This window comes from Pleurodeles waltl, chromosome 4_1 (genome assembly GCF_031143425.1).
Source record: "Pleurodeles waltl isolate 20211129_DDA chromosome 4_1, aPleWal1.hap1.20221129, whole genome shotgun sequence".
Taxonomy (NCBI): Eukaryota; Metazoa; Chordata; class Amphibia; order Caudata; family Salamandridae; genus Pleurodeles; species Pleurodeles waltl.
The window spans coordinates 166310411-166336544 of record NC_090442.1 but is presented as its reverse complement, the minus strand read 5'-3'; the positions used below and the strand labels follow the sequence as shown (position 1 = coordinate 166336544).

Here is a 26134-nt window from a genome sequence, read left to right as displayed (position 1 = left end):
AGACCCAAAAGGAAAAAGAAGTTTGCTAGCAGTCAAAATATCGGCAAATGTTCAATTATCCATGTAACAGGGTAGGTCCCCAAGACGGTAACAAAACCGCCCCTATGAGGGACGAACGTAAAGCATTTACCAATGATAACTAAGAATTTTTGAAAGGCAAGCCCACGAGCGAGTGAAAGAGATGTGCGTGAGGTGGGCGTGGTTAAAAGCCCACATAGATGTCAAGAAAAGATGTCAGACAAGATGTCAGAAAAGCAGCGCTTGTGCGCTGCTATGCTCAACCTAACAAGCTGGGCGCAGATCAGGTTTTCATGGCAACCACAGTCACCCCTCTGTGTCCAGCTCACCTTGCCTTGGGACACTTCATAAAGATAAAGGAGAGGTGCTCGCTTGCAGTACACATGTTGCACTGAAAGCAAAGAGCCAAGATCAAGGCTGTCGAGGAGCTAAATATGAGTGACAGCTAATTTTAGTGGAGTAATGCGGGGACACAGACTAACAAGCATTTGCAATGCAATGGGTCTCGCATATTTAAAGTTAATTGTCATCTTAGACATAGAACCCACGAGCAAAAACAAAAGAAAACATGAAAAGAAACTGAAAAAGGACGTCTTGGCAAAATAAAATAAAGTTAGCTTTAAAAAAAAAAACTTTGCAATTTTGTCTGTCCTGTGGGGCACATTTTTGCCAGTCACAAGCCATCTGTTTGTGGGGCACTCGAAGTTAAAACCAACATATAGTACCTCGATCACATCGAGAGCATCGGGTGGGCACTAATTAAGTTGCATCAATTAGTGCTTGATCCCTGCTTCACACAGAGAAACAGAAATGATGCTAGACATGCCTTGTCGAATTACGAGGCTGTAAAGAAGAGTGCCGCCGTGAGCGACAGGCGGGATCCAAGCCCTTCACTGAACACAACAGCGTCTCTCATACGAGACACATGTGAAGCGCATGCACTTACAGGCCCGACCCTAAAAACCGTTAGAACTGAGCCATCCACGTTAAGTGCACCAGTTAGGAATTCTTTGGAAGGCCACAGACTGATAGCTAAGAAAGCTGAATCTGAACTTGAATCGGCATTGAAAGTATCTCCTTGGAGTTCAGATTCTTTAAAATACTCCAATTCCAGATTAGTAAATTATCAATATTTCTCTGGACAATTCGCCACAACAAGAGTATCAATTTATACGGGTTGATACCACTGTTTCCTACTTGATAGTTTTGTAACAAATAATCACCTCCAACGAGTACCTCTCCTTTTTGGTCTGGCCTGAAAGTGCAACTGTCTGCTTATCTGTTGTTACCACTTCTTTTACGTTTACAGTGGTTGTTCTTTGGCTCCACGCAGGAGAGTAATTCTCACTGTTTTCTAGTGGCTGTTTTGTGTGTATCTTGCCTCATGTGGATTGCTTGCATTACAATGCATGACGAGCTATTTTACATCTCAAATGTACTGTGAATCATCGTACATTAAATCATTTATCTCATAGATGAAAGTTCTTTTGATTTTGTTCTGTTTTTAGGTCTGGCTTGAAAATGCAATTATCTTATGTGATTAACATAAAAGAAAAAGAAGCACTACTATGGAAGAGGCTTTGTCGTTGCCAAATGTTGATTGCCTTCAGTACAGATTTTGATTGGGCTCATGCGTTCTTCTGCTGAAAAAGAGAAAAAGGAAAGCTTACACTCAGCACAGCAGCATTTAGTTTGTTATGATGACAAACCATTGCTCAAGGCTACAGACCTGATCTGTTTTTTATGAGATGCTATGATAAAGTCAGTAGGCTTGACATATTTATTGTGAGTAATATTTGTTAAATCCAATTGCCCTTTAAGGATGGATTGTCATTACACTGTACTAAAAGCTGTAGAAATAGCTTGTTGCTTGGAATCTCGTAGATTAATATGGTAGGCAAGGGGTTCAGAGCAACTACCATAGCCAAGACGCAGTAGGGCTGCTGTGGAATACAAGGGTTTTTGGTGTTTGTTTTCCCTTCTGGTTCTCTCCTAACAAATCCTGCAGATAGAAGATTTGCACTTTGATAACATGTGTTAGCCCTCTTAGAAGGGCTTGAATAAGCGTTTGCCAGCTGTATTTCGTCTGTATATTTATAATTTTCTGCCTTCTGGTAAAGCCTATGCAGAATTCAGTAGGCCGGAGTTTGATACGGTGACAAATTAATGATAAAGACAATGAGCCTGATTTGGTAATTTGGGAAAAGTTATGTAAGTTGCTATAAGTCTCATGTTTATTATGAAAAGTTGAAACAAAGGTAGTAAGCCTTACCAGTTTACTGTGAAAAGTTTATGTTAACACCAATAGGCCTTTAAAGAGTACTATCATTGCATTGTTTTAAAGGCTCTACCTAGATATTTTGTTACATGGAATGTCACAGAAAGTCACAGATTACCATATTAGCCACATTAGTCAAGGGTTTTGATGTTGCGTAATCCCTTTGGCTAACACTTGATTATTTAGAGTGTGATAATCCGTTAGGCCCTTGTCAGAGGGGCCGTTCTTTGTTTTCCAACTGTAAGTTTTCTTCTATTTGTAATTTCATGGCTATGTGTCTGATGATTTCCAGTTTATATTCAATACAAAGGGCCTCAGTTGGTTATAGAAACAAGCCAGTGATGAAGGCTAAAAGCTTGATTGATCAATGGGAAAAGTTAAGTCAAATGCAATAGGTTTGATATGGTTATTATGAAAAAAGTTACATTAACTGTAGTAGGTCTGACTGACTTATTGTGAAATGCATTTATTAAAACCTATAGAAATGTATAGGTAGATTTTTACACTGTTTTGAAGGCTAGAGACTGATATTGTGTTTCATGAAATCTCACACATTAATTTAGTAAGATATGGGTTTATCCCTTCAGATAACCCCTAAGAATAGAAGATTTTCAGTGTGATATTCCTTGATAAACCATTTTAGGAAGGGTTGTATGGTGACATCTTTTTTTAAATTTTGCCGACTGCCTAATGGATGCCTCTTGCTAAAACATTTCACTTGATTTAGAAGGCCTGATTTGATGATGGTGACTAGTCAGGTATGTAGGCCTGGGCGGTCATGGGGAAAGTTATGTCAACCGTGATGCCCGCACTGTGAAGGAAATACAGACACCCAGCTTGTTACTTTGCAAGTGCTTAAGAGAGGTTTCTATCAAATGATAAAATGCACTGTAATAATGTCATATGCATTGGTCTATATGAATAATTACACCATTAATGATTTGTATATGAATTATGATGTGTTTAATACTACCAAAAGGAATTCTTTTTACCAACGTAAGAATAACAAAAGACTGAGAGGATGAATAGGAATGTTGTAAACGTTTGCCTTGCAGGTCACATGCAGCTCCTTGGTGCCAGTTCATAACTCACTAAGCGCACTTGGCTACATTGCTAAGAATTGTGACTTCTAACCCACCGTAACCCACTAAGCTACCTGCATAGAATTCAAATGTACTACCTACTTGTTACAGACTGTGCTTTGCAGAAGTCAGACTAACCATCAGTGCAATTTTATGAGTCAAACCTGTAGTTAAACAGCAAACCGATCTCTCCAGCATGTGCAGGTAATCACCAGAGATATCATTCTGCTGGTATACAATGGTACTTGTTGGGCACACAAAAATCTTTGCCTTAACCCCTTTAAAATATTTTAAAATGCAGTTTTTTCCTGGCCAATTAAGTAATCCAGGAGCTTGTCCATGTTGCCAATTTGTTTGGTTAAAAAAAAAAAAAACTGTTTATGTTGCTTGTGAGACTACATTCCTTATGACACCACCCTAATTTTTACCCCCACTAATCTATGCATTTATATTTAATATGAAAACATTTAGAGTCAAATTCACATGTTTTTGATGAGTGTGTCATACTTTTGGAAATTCAAGTGTGAGGCACACCTACATAGAGAGAAAGACAAACTAGTAACTTGAAAAACTTTGTGAATTGGAGCTTAAGTTAGCAAACATTTGAAAAATCGATTTTAAAAATATGTTTTTTACACTTTGGCCTACCCATATCTCTGACCTTTGCTATTATCTTATCTAACTATTTATTAAACTGAGCAGCTTTACTACTCCCGTTCCACTCTTGGATCATTTGGTCATTGTAGCCAAGTCATTGTAATGTTAAGTATTAATAATGGTGAAAGTTCAAATTATAAAGTAAATAGAGGCTAATTTTAAGACTTAGGGACTGATTATGCTGTTGGTGTCCGTCGTTTTCTGATTACCGTAGGCCATAATGAGATCGTAATATGGTGGACTGGATATCCGTCACGTTTGTGATAGAGTAACCCTATCGGCCATGATTGTAATCAGGCCCTAAGTCTCAGAAGCTAGAGCTCAAATAGCCTGCTAGGATAGGGGGATTTAATTTGATGACAGACATCCATAGCAGATCATGTGAAGTAGGTAATGCCAAGGCTCACAATTGCACCAGCAGATATAGAGTACGACTAGAGTATTAAAGGGAGGGAAAGGAGCTTCCAGCGAATTTACTTATTTATTTGCTTTCGTGTAACGTGCGTAGCAGACCCTAGGGCAAGGATAGAAACGTCCAGTGGTCCCAAGAAATAGAAAAGGATAACTGGACGAAAGAATTAAAAGACTAACTGATTAACAAAAAAACACGCTTTTTAAACTGTTAATGTTTGTGCTCAAACAGAGATGGAAGAAGATATGACGTCTGAGATTTTCGCTCTGTTTCTTGTCTTGCTGAGACTGATATGGGCAGCACTAGAGAAAAAAAAGATAGTCTCATACCTTTTGTGGCTGTTTCAACCTATAGAAGAAGCTTCATAGTTGAAAACACAGCCTGAATCCCATGCATGGAAAGACTCATTCTGTATGGTCCTCTTTACAATCAGTGTACAGTTGTGGATGGAAATTGTGGATCAGCTAACTACAGCAGTTGCACAGTGTGCATCCCGTTTTGAGTTGGATTTTGAACATAATTTTAAGCAGTTCTGCATAGGTACGCAAACTGAAAGCGCATGCAATCTGCACCTGCAGTGTGTGCAGAGAACTCCCACGTTGACCTTAATTTGCACCAAATTTTAATTCTGGAATTGGCCTAGTTGCATTCAGGGCCTTTGAAGTCAGAGATTGTAGGGATATCGAATTAGCATTTTCATTAAATGTGACTTTAACAGGCTGGTACCAAGGCAGAGATTTACTGCAAAGCTAAAAATGTGTGTTTGGCAAAGCAGTGACTTACACTTGCCTTACACTTTTTGAAGTGCATTGTGTTCTTGAAGACGTATTTATACACATCACCAATACGTTCAGTGGGTTTGGGACATCCCATTGCTTAACATTTATTGACCTAATTGTGAATGTAATTTGCTTGCTTCTCATTCAGTGCCTTTCATTTCCCTCCTTGTGTTTGCTGTGTAGCTTCTTTACTGTCCTTTTGTTTGGGTGAAGTGTATCCTTCCACGGCTCACTTGGGGAACTACTTGTCTTTCTTTTTTGCACTCTGTGGGAGTGCATGCATTTTCTTGCTCTCTCCCCCACATGCTCTTTCCCTGCTGAGTGCCCCCCATGCGCTTCGTGATGCTCAACTTTTTTCTCAGCTGATCGGTACATCAACGTGTACACTTTTGCCAGGTTTTACTAGGTTGGACTAAAGAGCTTTATCTTGGTTTTATTTTATCTTCTGGCTTCCGTGTATTGCATGAAAGATTAGGGCATGACCATTTGTTCTAGTTCGTAAGCATGTGGAAAGTAAATGGCAAGCATTTCCCTTTAAATCCTGACACAAACCTCAGTCATGTTCAAGTGCTCGCAAATAGTCTTTTGTGTTATCTGTAAACTGCATCATGTGCAACAGGCCTTTTAAATCCTTTAAAATTCTGTTCAGACTCTCCTGGCTGAAATTTGAAAACTACGCCATGCTGTTTATAAAGAGTGAACTTAATCAATGTTCAGTGTCAGGAGATGGTGGGATATGTATTTTCTGTTCATACAGTATTTTGAAGTGTTTTTTTTCTCTTACTTTGAATTTAAAAACAACAATACTTTACAAACAAGCATTGGCAAAGCCGATAGATTAACACTCATATTATAAAGGAGAGACTTATTACTTTTAAAATGTGTTCTTTACATGCATTGGCCCCACAAGAAACGTGAAGGGTGGGTGTTCCGATTGAAGAGATTTTGAGTTATAGTTTTAACCTTTTATTCAGGAAGTGCTTTTGCTGTTAAAATCTTACTGACGTTTTTTTGAGTTTTAAAAGTGCAAGATGAGATCAGGGCCTTTTTCCACTTACATGTCTTGAAGTGTGCCTTTAAGTTTACTTGTCTCATATTTAGAAAAAAATCAACATTTTCTACAAGTTTTTACTAATATCTAGTCTCCACGGATCTTACAACTGCATTCCAGAAACCCTGTATTAAATATATGAGCATTTCTAGTAAAAGTGGAAGCAACATTGGCAGTTGGCAAAGAGAAACAAAGTGAAGCTTAAACAGCTATGTTATGAAAATACAGAATTCCTCTACTTAACTTCGGGAATTCTTCTTTATATGATGTTTTCTGTCGTTTTTATGTATTATTTAGTATCCATTTTCCACTGCACTGCTGCACCTGCAATACAATCTTCCAGTAGTGAAGAAAAACTGTTGGATTCATTCAAGGTGATAAATTTAGTATAGAAATGTAGCCTGGAGATATTTACTAGAATAGTGTCGAGAAAAAAGCAAATTGAGTTAAGATGAAGTCGGAAAATGTGATTTTTCCTTATTCCTGGATGCCAAGATGTCAGATTGTGTCCCGGGCAGGGAAGGGTGTTCCAAAATCTAGATCTAGCACCAGTGAAAATGGATTTAGTGTCTGAAATGTTTCCAGTGTTGGTGTTTCCTTACTCAAACTCCTCCCAACTTGGTAAGCAGTGACCCCAGATAAGATGAGATTCCCAAATCGATAGCCTCGTACATCTGACGTCAGATTAAAAATGTTATTATGGCCTGGTTAAGAAGCTATTGTAGTTCCCTTAGAATAATCATATGTGGCTGAAATTTCCTATTTGGACAGTCTGACCACAGCGTGAAAGATGGATTTAATCTGAGTTAGTAATAGCTGGAGAATAGTAGCTGAAATTACAAGCAGCCTAAACAGTCATTGTGGGAGCTCAGTAAGTTCTTCCTTGATATCAGTCCCAGTGATATTGAGGTTGCACAAGAACCTCTCAGGGTTTAAGGATGCACCAGCAGTGATTCATGTGCCTACATTTCTGAAACATAATCTTCCTGCTTTGCTATTAGAATTTTGCTTTCACGTTCTTACTTGACTTGCTAGGCTAGCATAAATGAAAACCACAGGATTCCAGCCTATCTTTCCAGAGCTCTGGTAACCCAGGGATGCTTAGGTGTGAGATGTATAATTTGTGGAACAAAAGTAAACAAATGTAGACTGTACATGTTCTCATTGATTGATACTTGACATTACTTGCACCAGAGAGTATCCTACTGGTGACAGATAATACCACAGCCCGTGAAGCAGTACCCTCGGAATGGCTTTGACATGCCTGTTTTTGATCCACAGGAGAACGCAATAAATGGAGACCACGTGTGGCTGGAGACCAACATCTCAGGGGATCTGTGCTACCTGGGCGAGGACAGCTGTCAAGTCAAGTTTGCCGTGAGTCTGTTGTTGGTTATCTCTCTTTTTTGACCTCAAACAGTGCTTTTCATTTTCTCTGTTTGACTGTTTCCCGTAAAGAATTCACAACACAGACTTCCTAGTCTTGTGTAGGCCGTGGCTACTGAGCCTACAGCTTTGCTGTGGAAAATTAAGTCATTGCTACAAACAGCTGAACGCTGCCTACATCAAATCACATCCCCTTCCCAGGACTGAAAAAGAAACACCATTGCTGTCCAGCCTATAGATGTACCTCACAGTTTCTAGCAGTGCTACTGCAGAGGGACCGTGTGTGGCAGTCATACACATAGTTTCATGTATAGGTTGGTAGTGAAAGGTCTAAAATTATAGGTATACATTTGTAGGTCATTCTATTTCGGAATCAACAGCTTAGATGGCAAATAAATACAGAAGTGTGTTTATAGGTGAGGATGCCACAGCATGGCAGACTCAACTTGCTGTCATTATTAGGTCCACCAACTAACACTAATTTGCTGAATTTATATATATTTATATATATATATATATATATATATATATATATATATATATATATATATATGGAAAATGTCACTTACCCAGTGTACATCTGTTCGTGGCATTAGTCGCTGCAGATTCACATGCTGTGCACATCCCGCCATCTGGTGTTGGGCTCGGAGTGTTACAAGTTGTTTTTCTTCGAAGAAGTCTTTTTTCGAGTCACGAGACCGAGGGACTCCTCCCATTTCCACTCCATTGCGCATGGGCGTCGACTCCATCTTAGATTGTTTTCCCCGCAGAGGGTGAGGTAGGAGTTGTGTATGCTAGTAATAGTGCCCATGCAATGGAGTGAATACGTATGTACATAATGAAGTTTAAAGTAATATATTAACAAATTTACAAATGTTCAAGATCAACTTCTAAACGGCTACAGGCTCGCGGGGAGGCGGGTGGGCGCATGTGAATCTGCAGCGACTAATGCCACGAACAGATGTACACTGGGTAAGTGACATTTTCCGTTCGATGGCATGTGTAGCTGCAGATACACATGCTGTGCATAGACTAGTGAGCAGTTATCTCCCCAAAAGCGGTGGTTCAGCCTGTAGGAGTTGAAGTTGTTTGAAATAATGTTCGTAGTACAGCTTGACCTACTGTGGCTTGTTGTGCCGTTAACACATCTACACAGTAGTGTTTGGTAAATGTATGAGGCGTAGACCATGTTGCTGCCTTACATATTTCGTTCATTGGAATATTTCCTATAAAGGCCATGGTAGCCCCTTTCTTTCTGGTTGAGTGTGCCTTTGGTGTAATAGGCAGCTCTCTCTTTGCTTTAAGATAGCAGGTTTGAATACACTTAACTATCCATCTAGCAATGCCTTGTTTAGAAATTGGATTCCCTGTATGAGGTTTTTGGAAAGCAATAAATAGTTGTTTTGTTTTTCGAATTAGTTTTGTTCTGTCAATGTAGTACATTAGTGCTCTTTTGATGTCTAATGTATGCAGTGCTCTTTCAGCTACAGAATCTGGCTGTGGGAAGAACACTGGTAATTCTACCGTTTGATTCAAGTGGAACGGTGAGATCATTTTTGGTAAAAATTTTGGATTTGTCCGTAGAACTACTTTATGCTTGTGTATTTGAATAAATGGTTCTTGTGTGGTAAATGCTTGAATTTCACTCACTCTTCTTAGAGATGTGATGGCAATCAAAATGCAACTTTCCATGTTAAGTATTGCATTTCACAAGAGTGCATGGGCTCAAAAGGTGGACCCATGAGTCGTGTTAAGACAATGTTGAGGTTCCATGAAGGAACTGGTGGTGTTCGTGGTGGTATAATTCTCTTTAGGCCTTCCATAAATGCTTTTATGACTGATATCCTGAATAATGAAGTTGAGTGCGTAATTTGCAGGTAGGCTGAAATTGCGGTCAGATGTATCTTTATTGAAGAGAAAGCTAGCTTTGACTTTTGCAATTGTAGTAAGTATCCTACTATATCTTTGGCAGATGCGTGTAAGGGTTGAATTTGATTATTATGGCAGTAATAAACAAATCTTTTCCACTTATTTGCATTGCAGTGTCTAGTGGTAGGTTTCCTAGCTTGTCTTATGACCTCCATACATTCTTGTGTGAGGTCTAAGTGTCCGAATTCTTGGATTTCAGGAGCCAAATTGCTAGATTCAGCGATGCTGGATTTGGATGTCTGATCTGTTGTTTGAGTTGTGTTAACAGATCTGGTCTGTTTGGTAGTTTGACATGAGGTACTACTGACAGGTCTAGTAGTGTTGTGTACCAAGGTTGTCTTGCCCATTTTGGTGCTATTAGTATGAGTTTGAGTTTGTTTTGACTCAATTTGTTTACTAGATATGGAAGGAGTGGGAGAGGGGGAAAAGCGTAAGCAAATATCCCTGACCAGCTCATCCATAACGCATTGCCCTGAGATTGGTCTTGTGGGTACCTGGATGCGAAGTTTTGGCATTTTGAGTTTTCCTTTGTTGCAAATAGATCTATTTGTGGTGTTCCCCACATTTGGAAGTAAGTGTTTAGTATTTGGGGGTGAATCTCCCATTCGTGGATCTGTTGGTGATCCAGAGAGAGATTGTCTGCTAACTGGTTCTGAATTCCTGGAATAAATTGTGCTATTAGGCGAATGTGGTTGTGAATCGCCCAATGCCATATTTTCTGTGTTAGGAGACACAACTGTGTCGAGTGTGTGCCTCCCTCTTTGTTTAGGTAATACATTGATGTCATGTTGTCTGTTTTGACAAGAATGTGTCTGTGGCTTATTATGGGTTGAAATGCTTTGAGCGCTAGAAATACCGCTAACAGTTCTAAGTGATTTATGTGAAACTGTTTTTGTTGTATGTCCCATTGTCCTTGGATGCTGTGTTGATTGAGGTGTGCTCCCCACCCTATCATGGAAGCATCTGTTGTTATTACGTATTGTGGCACTGGGTCTTGGAAAGGCCGCCCTTGGTTTAAATTTATACTGTTCCACCATTGAAGCAAGATGTATGTTTGGCGGTCTATCAACACCAGATCTAGAAGCTGACCCTGTGCTTGTGACCATTGTGATGCTAGGCATTGTTGTAAGGGCCGCATGTGCAACCTTGCGTTTGGGACAATGGCTATGCATGAAGACATCATGCCTAGTAGTTTCATCACCAGTTTGACTTGTATCTTTTGATTTGGATACATGGTCTGTATCACATTGTGAAATGTGTGAACTCTTTGTGGACTTGGAGTGGCAATCCCTTTTGCTGTGTTGATTGTTGCTCCTAAGTATTGCTGTGTTTGACACGGCAGAAGGTGTGACTTTGTGTAGTTGATTGAGAAACCTAGTTTGTGGAGGATTTCTATTACATATTTTGTGTGTTGTGAACACCGTCCTAGCGTGTTGGTTTTGATTAACCAATCGTCTAGGTACGGGAACACATGTATTTGCTGCCTTCTGATATGTGCAGCTACTACTGCTAGGCATTTTGTGAAAACTCTTGGTGCAGTTGTTATTCCGAATGGCAACACTTTGAATTGGTAGTGTATCCCTTGGAATACAAACCTTAGGTACTTTCTGTGTGAAGGATGTATTGGTATATGGAAATATGCATCCTTTAGGTCTAGTGTTGTCATGTAGTCTTGTTGTTTGAGCAGTGGGATTACGTCTTGTAATGTAACCATGTGAAAGTGATCTGATTTGATGTAGGTATTTAATGTTCTGAGATCTAGTATAGGTCTCAGACTCTTGTCTTTTTTGGGTATCAGAAAGTACAGGGAGTAAACTCCTGTGTTTATTTGTTGTTTTGGTACTAACTCTATTGCTTCTTTTTGTAGCAATGCCTGAACTTCTAGTCCTAGAAGATCTATATGTTGTTTTGACATATTGTGTGTTTTCGGTGGGATGTTTGGAGGGAATTTGAGAAATTCTATGCAATAACCATGCTGGATAATTGCTAAGACCCAAGTGTCTGTTGTTATCTCCTCCCAATGTTTGTAAAACTTGGCTAGTCTCCCCCCCACAGGTGTTATGTGTTGGGGATTTGTGACCTTGAAGTCACTGCTTGTTTGGAGGAGTTTTGGGACTTTGGAACTTTCCTCTATTCCTTTGAAATTGTCCCCCTCTATATTGTCCCCGAAAACCTCCCCGCTGATACTGGCTCTGGTAAGTGGGCTTTGTTTGTGAGGTTGTGGCTTCTGTGGTTTGCCCTCGAAACCCCCCTCGAAATTGTATCTTTCGAAATGTGCCTCTGCTCTGTGGGGAGTAGAGCGCGCCCATGGCTTTGGCCGTGTCAGTGTCTTTCTTAAGTTTTTCGATCGCAGTGTCCACCTCCGGCCCAAACAACTGCTGTCCGTTGAATGGCATATTCAGCACAGCTTGCTGTATCTCTGGTTTAAATCCTGATGTACACAGCCATGCATGTCTCCTTATTGTTACTGCTGTGTTGACAGTTCTAGCAGCTGTGTCTGCAGCATCCATTGCTGACTGTATCTGATTATTGGAGATACCCGTCCTTCTTCTACTACTTGCTGCGCTCTTTTTTGGAACTCCTTGGGTAAATGTTCAATAAGGTGTTGCATCTCATCCCAATGGGCCCTATCATATCTGGCTAGCAAAGCTTGCGAATTAGCAATACGCCACTGGTTTGCTGCCTGTGCCGCCACCCTTTTGCCTGCAGCATCGAATTTTCGACTTTCTTTATCTGGAGGTGGTGCATCTCCTGAAGTATGAGAGTTGGCTCTTTTGCGCGCTGCTCCCACTACAACAGAGTCTGGTGTTAGCTGTTGTGTAATGTACACTGGGTCTGTTGGTGGCCGTTTATATTTTTTATCTACTCTTGGAGTAATGGCTCTCCCTTTAACAGGCTCCTCAAACACTTGTTTGGAGTGTTTTAGCATTCCGGGTAGCATAGGAAGACTCTGATATTGGCTGTGTGTGGACGACAGTGTATTAAAAAGAAAGTCGTCTTCAATGGGCTCCGAATGAAGGCTGACATTATGAAATGCCGCTGCTCTTGACACCACCTGTGCGTAGCCTGTACTATCCTCTGGTGGCGATGGTTTAGCTGGATAGCATTCTGGACTATTATCTGACACTGGTGCGTCATAAAGGTCCCATGCGTCAGGGTCATCTTGACTCATTCCTGTATGAGTTGGGGATTGCATCATTGGTGGAGTGGCTACCGGTGATGGTTGCGGAGAGTGATGTGGGGATGGTGGCGGTGTTACTTGTTTAGCCACCTTTGCGTGTGGCTGTTTGTCCTTGTCTTGGAAGGCAAGCTTGCGTTTCATTGTGACTGGAGGAAGAGTGCTGATCTTCCCTGTATCTTTTTGAATAAAGAGCCGTCTTTGTGTGTGATCTGGCTCTATTGCCTGTAATTCCTGTCCAAATCTATGTGTCTTCATTTGTGTGGATAGTCCTTGTTCCTCAGTGTAGGAACTTGTTTTGGGTTCCGAGGCCGGATATTTCGGTACCGAAACCTTTTCGGTTGCTTTTTTCGGCTCTGACGAAACCTTTTTTACTTTCGGCGTCGTGCTCTCTCGGTGCCGACCCGTTTCGGTGCCGCTGTCTCGGTGCCGAATCTTCTCTGAGCCACTATCTCGGGCCTGAGATTGCTGTGTGCCGGTATCTCGACCGGAGTCGGATGACTTCGACACCAGCTCGCCCTTTTTCGGTGCCGATGAACGGTCACCTACTTTTCGGGTTAAGCCATGGCCTGTTAGCGGTGGCGTCCCCTGGGCTTTAGCGCTTTTCTCGTGAGTTCTTGGTTTCGACGTCCTACTCACGGTTTTAGGCGTTTCCTCGGGATCGATCTCCTCAGAGTCCGACTCTTGGGTGGAGAATGTTTCTTCCTCCTCAAAACGCTCTTGTCCTGTCGGCGCCGACGCCATTTGCAGTCTTCTTGCTCTTCGGTCCCTGAGTGTCTTCCTGGACCGAAACGCTCGACAGGCCTCACAAGTATCCTCCTTGTGTTCTGGTGACAAACACAAGTTACAGACCAGATGTTGATCTGTATATGGATACTTGTTATGGCATTTTGGACAGAAGCGGAATGGGGTCCGTTCCATCAGCCTTGAAGAGACATGTGGCCGGGCCGACCAGGCCCGACGGGGATGGAAAAAAACCCCGAAGGGCCACCGGAGCTCTTCTTAATTTGGTGTCGATCTGTTGTAACTAACCCGATACCGAACGCAAACAATACCGACGATTTTTCCGAGATTCTAACTAACTTTCCGACCCAAAACATGGAGCGAAAAGGAACACGCCCGAACCCGATGGCGGAAAAAAAACAATCTAAGATGGAGTCGACGCCCATGCGCAATGGAGTCGAAATGGGAGGAGTCCCTCGGTCTCGTGACTCGAAAAAAGACTTCTTCGAAGAAAAACAACTTGTAACACTCCGAGCCCAACACCAGATGGCGGGATGTGCACAGCATGTGTATCTGCAGCTACACATGCCATCGAACATATATATATATATATATATATATAGATATATACACTCACATTTTTTCCACCCACTACAGCAAAGGGTCAGCCCACTTCAGCCAATGGCTAACTCCAGTGTGAATGACAGCATTCTTCTCTTTCATACGTTCATAAGGAGCACATCTAAACACAAGGCAGTTCCCCTAATGCCAGAGACTACTGTGGCAAAGTGTGCAATTTGGAACAAAAAGATTTGGCCTTTAACCAAAATGTTTTTATCAGCAAGGGGCCCTCAGCCCCATCAACAACAAAGTTTTACAAAAGCGATGACTAAAGAAAACAAGTAGTGGCAAGCCAAAAGACTGGTTGCCAACACCAGACCCGTCGTCTTTGCCAGTGCTTGTTTTTAATTTCTAAGACCAAATGGAAGGCTCAGCTGCCTAACAGGTTTAAAAGCCTGGGCACACGGAATGCAGCTCAAGGTTGGACAACGTCTGGGGATGCGTTGTTGGAAGTGATAGACTACAAACTACTGAGGTCGTTCACTTCCTGATTTCAGTTCATAGCAGTGCTTAATTTGTGCTTGTTGCTTCCGGTGCTGAGCACTGGCACTTATTTTTTATGGCCAGGGCTTATTCTTTTGCCTCAAGCATTTGGTGCGAGCAAAAGCCTCATATGGGAAAGCCGGAGGAAGAGAAAAACTAAAAAGTGTCACAAAGGGAGCAAGTAGAAAGCTGCAAGAGTGAGCTGAAGGGGCAGGGAGGGGCTGTAAATGGATGGAAGAGGCCCGAGATGGCTCCAGGATTTAGCTGCCTCAGTATTCGATGTTCACACATTTAATTGCAGCAGCCGCGTGTTTAAGAGGAGGGCTTTGGGCACTGGCACCTTTTTATTTACAAATTAAGCACTAGTTCATAGTTTACAACCACTGCAATCTATTGAGGTCCTTGGTGTTTTTATGGTCTCAAAAATGTCCAAAAGCAGCTAAACTTTGGAACTCGTCATACCACCTTCTAAGAATCTGACCTCATTTCACATCAGCAGCTCAGGTAAGTTTGAGGCATTATTCAGGCAGGCGGTCTGTACCAGAAATTGCGCTGATGGGCACAAGCCCAGGAGAGCGCACTATGATTGCCCTGAGTACGTGGCGCTCACCGCGCTTTCCAAAGTCTGCATTTGAAGTAACTTGTTTAAATGTATATTTGTAGGCTGGACCATAAACATTAAGAGGCTCTTTGGAAGGTAGAGCAGCATGTTGAAGTTTTCTAAGCTCAGCCATATACAAGGGACTGTCTTCTGAAACATATTCAGTGTAGCTTTTATGAAAAATATTTAGATCTGTTTTTGTTGTTCTGTTTTGTGTTTCGAGTTGATTTTGGTATTTCGTTGTTGTACACATTGCGTGTTTTCATTTGTTCCCATGGGACGTTAATAGTAGAAGGTAGAACATGCAAGGTGATGAACACGCAGATACACCACCGACAGCAACCAACTCCAAGACGGAAACAGAAGTAAAGATGTAAAAATGAGAGAGGCGTTTAATAAGGAAACATTGAAAATAAAGTTACGTTTCGTGCGAAATGCTAAGTTCTATGAATGTCCTCTTTCTGGTTGTCCTAGAGGAGTTAGACAAATGTAGTGCTTAGTGTGTAGCGTGGCCTCACTTCATCTCGTGGTGCTGCAGTTTTATTGGCACCAGCAGGGAGTCTGGAGAAGGGACAGCAGTGTACTGGACAAGAAACACAGCATTGACCCCTCTATTGCGAGCATGTATGTAGTGCACGGTGCACACTGCTTGCACATGCATGGCTCTTGGGCATTAATGCCGGATTAAGGCCACAGGAGACTGAATTCCTGCAGAGCAGCAGAGGCCTCCCCACACTGTGGCATGAATCACATTACGTGCGACACCCTTGGTTATTCCTAGGTTTCAAAGCTGAAGGAAAAGGACACCTCTCCTACATTTTTTTGTGGCATCCTTCATCACTGGTATTCTTCTCCTGCCCAGGTCGGTGAATATCACCAGGATGAGCTCACCTCTGGTTTAGGGAGTTCTTAATAGAACTGGCTGTACAGATGCAGGGATCCAGGTTACTAGAACTACCTTAGAGTAAATGCAAAATATATCCCTTTAACTGATGGGTACCCCGTGTAATGTTAAAAAGGACATCATGTGGGATGTGCATGAGGTCGTTGGTTCATACCTCCTTTCTCAAACACCAGATATCATTTATGACTTTGTTATGTACGCCTTGCGGCAGGTATTATCTCTCAGAATGTGTTGTCTGCTTTGCATTTGCATCCTTATTTTTTTATTTTTAGATTCATAAAGGTGACACAAGAAAATGGCTCTCCGGATCTCTGCCAGGCATAGTCCCGACTTCACTTGTTTATTCGTTTGAGGACTTTACTGCACTCGATGTAGAAACTTGCAAGATTTTTCTGTGTTGAAATGGTGTTCAGATATAAGTTCCATCCTCCGGATCATAGCTTCTCTGCCATATGAGCCAAGAATTTGTACGACTTTCAGTGTTTAGCCTGGTATAATGTTTTCATGTAGTCCACTTAAAGCTGTCGAAACCCGTACCTTGTACCTTACTTGCAACAAATCATTTTGTACGACCTACTGCCCTCTAGTGGCTAGTTCAATGCATAACCGCCTCGCACTCACCAAGACCTCTCAGTAAACGTCTGTAGAAAGACACCTGCGCCTTTTCAGTTTTTAGACTTACATGCGCTATATCTTTCTTGTTGTTTTTGAGGATCTACTGCCGCATTGTGGCCAACCTTATGCATTACAGAGTGAGACCCGACTGAGCCTTTTATTGAGCCTTATACGAGCTTTTAGTTCTTTGTTTTTTTTAGCTCTGGGTTGACAGTGCGCGTGGGAGGCTCACAATCAAAACCTTTTTCTCACATCCAGTTTTTCATCTCCTACGTGTATTGTTACAGAAAGCAACCCCTTTTACTTCTTTGTTCTCAGTTTTGGAAAAGCCAATAGGACAAGCTTGGACGTGATAAATAGCACGTGTGTCTGCAGCATATGTAAACAGGGTTTGTGGATGCCTATCTTTACTTCAAATCAGATCAGAAGGCTGAGAGCAATGCTGCTAAGAGTACTCAGTTGAACAGCCAGTTCCTGAGTCCTTTCCTGAATTCCAGAAGAGAGTGAGAGGTTCGTAGGTGAAGGGGGACGTCATTCCAATAAGTTACCGCGAGGTAGGAGAAGGGGCGTCCTCCACTGTTGCTTTGGCAGCTGCAGGGGGGGTGTGTGAAAGAGAGGGAAGCAGACTGCAGGTGTGTGGAAGGTTGGTGGAAGTTCAGGCGGTGGTTGATGAATGCCGGTCCCTGATTGTGTAGGTGAGGATCAGCATCCTGAATTGACATCTCTTCTGAATGGGGAGCCAGTAGAGCTTCTTGAGGTGGGGTGTGGTGTGGGTCCATTTAGGGAGGTTGAGGATGAGTCTGGGTGCTGCCTTCTGTATGGTCTGAAGTCTCTTCAGGAGGTGTGTGGTGATTCCTACATAGAATGTGTTGCCATAGTCCAGCCAGCTGGTGACTAAGGCTTGAGTGACGGTGCATCTGGTGTTTGTGGGGAGCCATTTGAAGATTTTATGGAGCATGCGAAAAGTGAGGAAACAGGCGTAAGAGACTGCGTTGATCCAGTTTTTCACGGTGAGCTTGCTGTCCAGGATGATGCCAAAGTTACGTACCTGATCTGTTAGAATGGGTTCTGGTCCTAGTTCAGAAGGCCATCAAGAGTTGTTCCACAGGGAGGTGTTGTTTCTAAAGATCGGGACTTCCGTTTTGTCGGTGTTGAGTTTCAGGTAGTTGTTTTTCATCTATTCAGCGATGCCCGTCATGTACCTGTGGCGGAGGGGATTTCTGATATTGAGAGAACCAGCTGGGTGTTGTCTGCCTAGGATATGAGTCAGCACATTAAAGCTGAATTTATTGGCTTTACCACTGCTTGTTAGATTAGGCCAACACAAGCTAAATCCTAAACTACTACTGTTTATGATCTGTTGCACCTCAGCTGTGCATGCAAAAGCATTACATGCATGCACACTTGTTATATTTTCACTTTCTCTTTTTGTGGAGGCTCATAAAACCCTTTCCTAAATATTGGAGCACAGGAGTTATTTTAGTAAATCATCCTCTTGGATATTTGTCATTTTTCTATACCCCGGCCTTTGAACAAAACATGGGAATCCCAGAATGAGGACAGACTCCAATTTCTTATTTTTTACGAATGCGGATAACATGATTTTACCATTGATTTTATTCACACTTTTTCTTTTTATTATTTTTTTAAAATTTTCATTCAGAAATCAGCACTCAGGCGGAAGTGTGCAGCATGCAAGATTGTTGTCCACATGGCCTGCATGGAGCAACTTGAGAAGGTAAGAAAGTGCTGCTGTCAAACTAACTGTTTTTCACATTGTGGTTGATAGACAATAAACATCTTAAAGGAGCAACAGTGGAGGTATTTAAAATTAGACCTCACATGCATTGATGGAGGTATCCCAGTGTCTGCTTGTATGATTCAAAGAAAATATTAATTCACTATTTACATGAAGCTCTGAAGAGGTTATTGGAAGAGGGGGCTGAGGTCTTCTAGCAGGAATATGTTCTATTTAAAGATATATGATCTAATAGGGGATCTGTGGTCTTTTGGTTGTGATGCGGTCCTCTGGCGTGTTGTCTGGTTGAGGAGGTTTGTGCTACTTGAATGGGTGAGGTTTGTTGAAGGGGACTTGTCTTGTGGAAGTATGAAGAGATCCAGGGCCAGATTTATGAAGATGTGACGCAACGCAAGAAGCCACCTTGCTGCGCTGTGTCAAATGGAGAGCAGGAATGTGCCATATTTACTAATACGGTAATATATTTACTAATACGGTGCATTCCTGCTCTCTCTCTGCTGGCACACTGTATGCTGCCCAGCACCAATGCAGGCACCCTTGCATCATGGTGCAAAGGTGCATGATTTGCTGGCAGGATTGATTTTGTGCAGGAAGGGACACCCTCCTGCACAAAAATAATCCTCTGAGGCATTTTCTTCTTTCTACGTGTGCTGCAGAGTGTAGTACATATATAAAGATGAAATAATGTGGAGAAATAAGGGTATTTCTCCTTGTTACACTTCTGTTGGGATGGCGTACCATTTTGATGCACTTCCAGGTTTATTACCTTAGTAAATCTGGGAATGCTGCAAACTCCACGGGCAGATGCATGGGAACTCCCACACTCCAACCATGGTACGCCATCCCAATGCAGAGTAAGGCATGCCAGCGATTTGTGCTGCCTTACCAAACCACACAGGGCCACACAAGGTGGCTTGGCATGTCTAGGTAAATCTGATTTAAGCCCTTGCACTGCCCTACATGATGCAAGGTCAATGCAATGGCTACGTAACTCTGGGCCCTGTGTATTGAAATAGACGGGGCTTATTGGAGGAGGTGTGGTCTCGTAGGAAAGGTGTGGGTTGCTGGAGACAGTGCTGTCTAGCAAAATAATTGTGCTGTATTAGAAGCGGTAAGATCTGCTAGAGTTGATGTGGTCCAGTGAAAGACATATGGTCTAGAACAGGAGTTGTGATCTAGTGACAGATGTCCGGAATTACAGAGGAGATGAGGCCTAGAAGAGGAGAGAGGAGTCTAGCTGTAGAGATTTGGTCTGCTGGAGGTGGAGTCCAGTGGAGGAGGTATACTATAGTGAAATAGATCAGCTCTTCTGGAGGAGGTGTGGTCTAGCGCAGGTGGAATGGTCTACTGGAGGTGTGGCCTAGTAGAAAAGGTGGGGTCTGCTGGATGCAGTGGGATTGTGGTGCAGTGGGGGAAGGTGATCCGCTAAAAGAGGTGTGGTCTAGTTCAAGATATTTGGTGTAGTAGAGGAACTTTGGTCTAGTGATGGAAGTGTGGTCTACTGGGGAAGTGGTCTATAGGAGAAGGGAAAAGGAGGAAATTAAATCAGGGTCACTTGAATTATGTGGCATAGGAAGACCAAATTATGCAGCAACATTGACTAAATAATGTGGCAAGACAAAATCGACTTATGCATCGTAATGTGGCACATTTTGTGGCAGTGCTACTTTATCATTTTTAAATATTTTTACATGATAACACTGTCTAAACAAAGTTTTCACCTCATTAGAATATGTTTAACACCTAAATACAGCAACCAGAAACAAAATGGTGAAAGAGGTAACCTCTGCAGTGGCCTGGGTCTGCCCCCGAGCCTTTGGCCAGGATGTGTTGTCTACTGGAGGAAGTGTTTACATGTAGATTATGTTTAGTCTGCTGGAGGAGATATTGCCTACTAGAATGGGCACAGCCTAATAGAATATATCTACTTAACTTGGGGTTAGTGGTGACTACGGAAAGCAATGTGTGATCTACTAGTAGTGCAGAGCCAAGGAAGGACTTGTGGTTCAGTGAAGGATGTGTGATTTAATAGAAGTGTGATCTACTGGAGATGATGTTGTCTTGTAGAGGTATTGTGGTGTAGTAGCAAAAGTGTGATCTGCTTTAGGGCATATGATCTAGTTTAGAATTAGGTCCCGAGCAGAAGATTTAACTCCTAGAACAGAAGCATGGCAAATTAAAGAACATGTGATATAGTGGAATACATGAAGTCCCTTGGAGGTGGATTGGCCAAGTTAAATATTGGTAGCCTACATGAGGAGCCGTGGCTGTGGATAGCAGATGTGGCCTAGTGGAGAAGATGTGGCCTGGTATCTGCGATAAGGCCAACTAGAGGAGTTGTGAACTGAAAGATATGTGGTCTGAAGGTGGTGTTGACTAGTGAATCAACTGTGGTCTAGTAAATAACATGTGGCCTTATGGTCTTATACCTGGTGTGTTTGCTAGTGAAAAAGTTGTGGTCTGCTTGGAGAACTGTGGAAAAGTAAACAACTGTTTTTTCATATTCTACCTCGTATGTTGGCCTACTTAAGTGATGACGCTGACTTTTATCTTTAAAGCCTACGCATAGGGCAAGCTGGTCTACTGCATAGTATTTGTCCACACGCCCAGTTCTCCAGCACCTTCAAAGCCCTTCTGGAGAGGTGGATGGGTAGAAGCAGCCTAACACTGAATGACTGAGTGGTTCCCAGCCCGATTACATGTTTTGCTCACCTGTACTCTCTCCACCCCTCCGTCTTCTTCAGTCACCCCACAAAGAATAATTTGACAACAGTCCAAGTATGTCCATTATTAAATGCCACACTAAATTTCTTCTCCTAAGAGCAGCAACTTGTGTATGGTCTTTCCCTTAGAGTTTTTGGCCTTTCTTCACTACCACATTAGATTACATCACTGGGCATTACTGTGGTCTGTCAGAATACTAACTAAACATGCTCAAAAAAGGGAGAAATGGGATGACAGGGAAACGTGTCAGTTATGGGTCCAAGAGTTCCCCACTCTTGTTTCATGAGAGCACTTGTCAGGTTACAATCCTGTGCCTCACTGGAACGTGCCTGAATTGATAACCCTATATCTGATAGAGACATCTAGTTGCAGATTGTTTACCTTAGAATTTCCTCAGGTGTTAGTCTGGATCCAGAGATTTTCCTCGAGCAGTACACCTGCACGCTGTCAGGTGGCGTCGATCGGCACTGCGCCCTTTGTCAGCATCATCCGTGCCACATATGACATCGAGGGTCCTATATAGGCACCACCCTGGTGCGCTGATGTCAGTTCTTTTCTTTCCGAGTCAGCCAGCGCTGATACAAAGAAAGAGCTGCTGCTCAGTCATTTTTTTGACTGGTCCTTTTCAACTTTTTGTCAAAGAATTTTGCATGTCTACACTCCTGGTGCATCAGGATTTCTTCTCCTAAGACCGGGTTCAAGCCCTGCAGATCCTGTCATAGAGCGATGTCCATGACAAATCCACACATCATCTGCCTTTGGTGTCTGGAGCATAACCACGACCCGAAGAAGCGCTCTCAGTGCCCGGTCATGAATCCATAATGTATGAGGGAGTGGTCCCTAAAGCTCCTGGCAGTCCAGCGCTTGGCTCCGCGTAAGTCTCGGTTGAGAGGAAGATCCTGGGAGAGGTCGCGGAGTCCCCCCTCAACATCGTCCCACTCCAGGTCCACCGGATGATCGGGTAAGCGAAGGTGCAAGAAGAAGTCAAAGACTTCACCGTGTCTGTCGGTCGATTAGGGAAAGGGAGCATCATCGCTCTAGGCCTCCGTCCGCAGCGCCTGCGTCTGGGTCAGCTATGCGCCTTCCCAAGTTTCCGGGAGCCGGAACGACCCTTGCCCAACTCTGAGATTTTTATGAAGCCCTGAGCCTTATTTTTGGCAGTCTGACTCTGCTGAAGCGCCTACCGGCCCGCGGGGTCAGAAGGGGTCCATTCGGTTTCCATGCATACAGCTTCGACCTTGGCTTAGGGGGGTAACCATGGATCCGTTCCTGGATCCGAACCAGGATCAGTCGTACCACCGCGACCTTCCCTGATGCCGGTTCTGACGCTGACATTCCCTGTGCCGCCCATTTCCCCGGGCAGTGTCAACCACATCCTCATTGCTAACTCTGACCCAAAGCCGGATCGAAGTCATGTGACTCCGGCGCTGACAGGGGCCTTGCCTCCATGTCACTATCAGAAGGACTAGTTACTTACCCTTGGTAACGCCTTATCTGGTAGAGACAATGGCCCTCATTACAAGTTTCCGCCCGCCAAACTCGTAGCACCATCAGGCCGCTTGTGCGGCCAGAAAACTGCCTGCCCTATTAGGAGTTCATCTCAGGGCCTTAACATTGACACCGGCTCATAATTGAGCTGGTGCCAATGTGGCCGTACGGCAGATGTAATTCCGGCAGTGGAATGCCAAGTGCATGGGCAATGCAGAGGCCCCCCTGAGGTCCCCAGCACCCTATTTCCACCAGCCTTTGCACGGCGGTGCTACCGCATGCAAAGGCTGGCGGAAAGGGGACTCGTAAAGGAGACGGTATACACGAGGTGTAAAGTGATAGTTAGGGAAAGGGTTGGTATCAATATGTTGGGGTTTGTGTCAGAGCAGGGTCAGTAGCAGGGCTAAGCTTTAGACTAGGTTAGTGTAGGTAGGGGTCAGAGTTGGGGTGAGGGTAGATTGAGAGAAGGGGTTGTAGGTTTGGGTAACGCTGGGGATTAGGTTGTGGGACTTTATCTGGGTTAGAGTGTGGGCTAGGATTAGGATGGTTAAGGATGAGGGTTAGGCCTGGGCTAGGCTTAGAGGTAAGGTGTAGTTTAAGGTTACGCTGGGACATAGGGTGGGTTAGGGTGTGGCACTTTGGGCCTGATTACGACTTTAGCGGTCTGACAGTTGGACTGCCAAAGCCGCGGGGAGGAGGCCGCTGTGAAGCCGGCAGCCTCCCCCCCTGTCGTATTACGACATTTCTGACCGTCATCCCAGTGGAGGCCTCGGCTCCCTCAGGGAGACCAGGCCAATGCCGTTTTACACAGCACCCTCAGAATGCACACTGTCACCCCGAGGGTGCTGGCAGGGGGGGGCCTGCACTGCCCATGGCATGGTCGTGGGGAGTGCAGTGGCCCCCTGTGGCCCCCAGTACTCCCTTTCGCCATGAAAAGGCTGGTGGAAAGCAAAGGGGTCATCAGCATGGCGGTGCCAAACTCGGCGGTGCCAAACTCGGCGCTGCCGTGGCTGACCATGACTTTGACCGCCACCAATCTGTCGGGATCCCGGATCGTAATCAGGTGGTCGGACCACCAGGAGTGCGGCGGTCCGTCCGGCACTGCAAGTTTGGTGGTCTCAATACCGCCAAACTCGTAATCAGGCCCTTTGTCAGAGTTAGAAGGAGGTTAGGATTAGGCAGGGGTTGGACGATGGTTAGGCTGTGGGTGAGGGTTAGGGTGTGACTGGCGCTTGGGGTGAGGGTTGGGCTGTGGGTTTATGGTTAGTGCAGCGGTTGAGGAATGGGATGGGGTAGGGGATGTGACTAGTAAGAGGTTAAATGAAGTGTAATTTTGAAAAACATAATGCCTTTGAACTTTTTGCTTTCAAACTATTTGACTGTTACTCAGACTCCATGAAATTCGATGATTGACAGCCTAATGATCCAATGTAACTCCCATTTCACAGCAGTTACCGTTTATAACGAATCCTCTAGTCCTGACATGGGAATCTGTAATGAGGAGTAACGATATTCATGTTTCCAATGAGGAACCTGAAGGTCTGCGTGCGTTAAAAAAAGTCAAGCAATGCCAATACATCTGGCTTTAAAGTAATGACACATGCAAACACAAGCATGCACCAATGGCCATGTGTTGCACAAACCTGTTTGTGTACTCAGTCTGACTGTCTTGTTCTGGTCTTGTTGGGTGTGGGAACTGCTGAGCAGTGGTCTGTGTTGAGGGCAGAATTCTGGTGTTGTTTGTATTTAACATTCCTAAGCATCACCAAGCACCCCTTAGGATAGGGGTTTATGTGCAAGGCCACTTGAATTATGGAGCAAGAAAGGGCCAAATAATGCGGCAGGGTTTCCTAAAGTATGTCGCAAGAAAATGCTAATTATGCAGAATAATGTGCCACACTTTATGATAGTATTAGTTCATTCATTTGTAATTTTTACACTTTAACACTGTCTGGACAAAGGTTTTACCTTAACACTGAAATACAACAGTTGCAGTTAATCTTTGCAAAGCGTCTTCTGCTGCACAGCAACACGCATCGCCACTTTTTTAGTAACTTTTAATCCATTCGAGCTAGAAACTGATTTTTTTGTTAAAATCTGCAAATTATGTAGCAGGTGATGGTTCATGTGGCAAAAGAGGCAAATCCATGACTGTGTGACAAAAGCCGAGGCCGCAGAATCACATAATTCCATTGGCCCTGGTTATGTGGTGTTGATCGTTGCGTGTTTTTCGTCTGGATCTTTTGGCATGCTTTGTCACTTGGTGGTGGAAAAGGGTTAACCTTCTCCTAAAATTACAAGCATAGAATGTGAACCAGGCCCATTCTGCCCCTCCCTTCCTTCCTCTTGCTATACCCCTACTTGGTCTCTAGCTTTATCCCTGCATGCTCAATAGGCTCACGCCAGTGTCCTGAGCAGGACTTTTAACCTGATTTACCTATCGCTATCCATCATCGTTCCTGGAAGGTTGTGCCCTGCATTCACTATACACCTCATGTCCCTCTTCAGTTTTTATGTCTCGGTCCACAGTTCTCTGTTCTGAAACATTTTGTACTATGTTCCATCAGGATTTTGAGTATTGATGTTATTATTAACCTCTCCTCTTGGCATTTTAAGTGCAAACCGCTCACTCATTTTTTAACTCTTTTTGGCCTACCTACAACTCGTTCTCCAACACCAGGAGAAGTGGACTTCAGAAATGGACTAGGTCTGATGACACCTTACTGGTGACCTGTACAGAGGCAACACAGCCTATTTTTTCCATTGTGGTTATATCATTCCTTCTGGGACATAGCACCCTTCCTGTTGACCTCACAACCCTGACACATTTGTTTATTTACTCTGAAGTTAGGTGATAGGAAACCCCCAAGGTCCCTATAACCAGTCCAGTAACCAGTAAAACCCCAGGTCCCATCCTGTATCGCTCATATTTATTTTGTACTTGACTGCATTGGACCTAAATTGCCACCCTCTGAATGACGTAGACCTTCCCAGGGTGCAGTTTGCTTAAAGGATTAAATAAGCAAGATTCCTGCTCTGCTACTCTTAACTGGGCCTTCTGAGGAACCCTGCAGAACAAGGGTGCACTTTACGGATGTGATGATAGTCGCATGTCTAGCATCTGCTATGCGGTCACAGCCAAAAGGCAATATCTTGGATGTTGGCTATTCACCACTTCTGGGACTGTGCCAGTGAACAACACGAGGAGGAGGTGCTGTTGGAGATCCCTTTCAGTAGCACTGATATGGCAAGTGGAAGATCAGATGACACAGGATATCCCTACGGTAGGTGCCACTTTCCAATAATGCAATCCCCGCAGGGATGCAGATTTGTGCATCAAGTTCTGGCACCCTAGATAGAGTGGCGTGTGACCACCTCCCCACTTCAGTGGTAATGGGGGCCAAATCCAGGCCCCGGCTGGTGGTGCCCTGTGTAGACGTCAGGTA

General features: G+C 43.5%; 1 protein-coding gene across 4 annotated transcripts in view; it reads left to right on the top strand.

Annotated features, from left to right (window-relative positions):
* DGKI (diacylglycerol kinase iota) overlaps window positions 1-26134 on the top strand; it is a 909351-nt gene that overhangs the window by 512380 nt on the left and 370837 nt on the right. For all 4 annotated transcript variants that reach the window (XM_069227966.1, XM_069227965.1, XM_069227964.1 and 1 more), the window contains exons 3-4: window positions 7559-7654; window positions 18381-18455. In XM_069227966.1, coding sequence (XP_069084067.1) covers window positions 7559-7654; window positions 18381-18455 — 171 coding nt within the window. The remainder of the gene's footprint in view (window positions 1-7558; window positions 7655-18380; window positions 18456-26134) is intronic.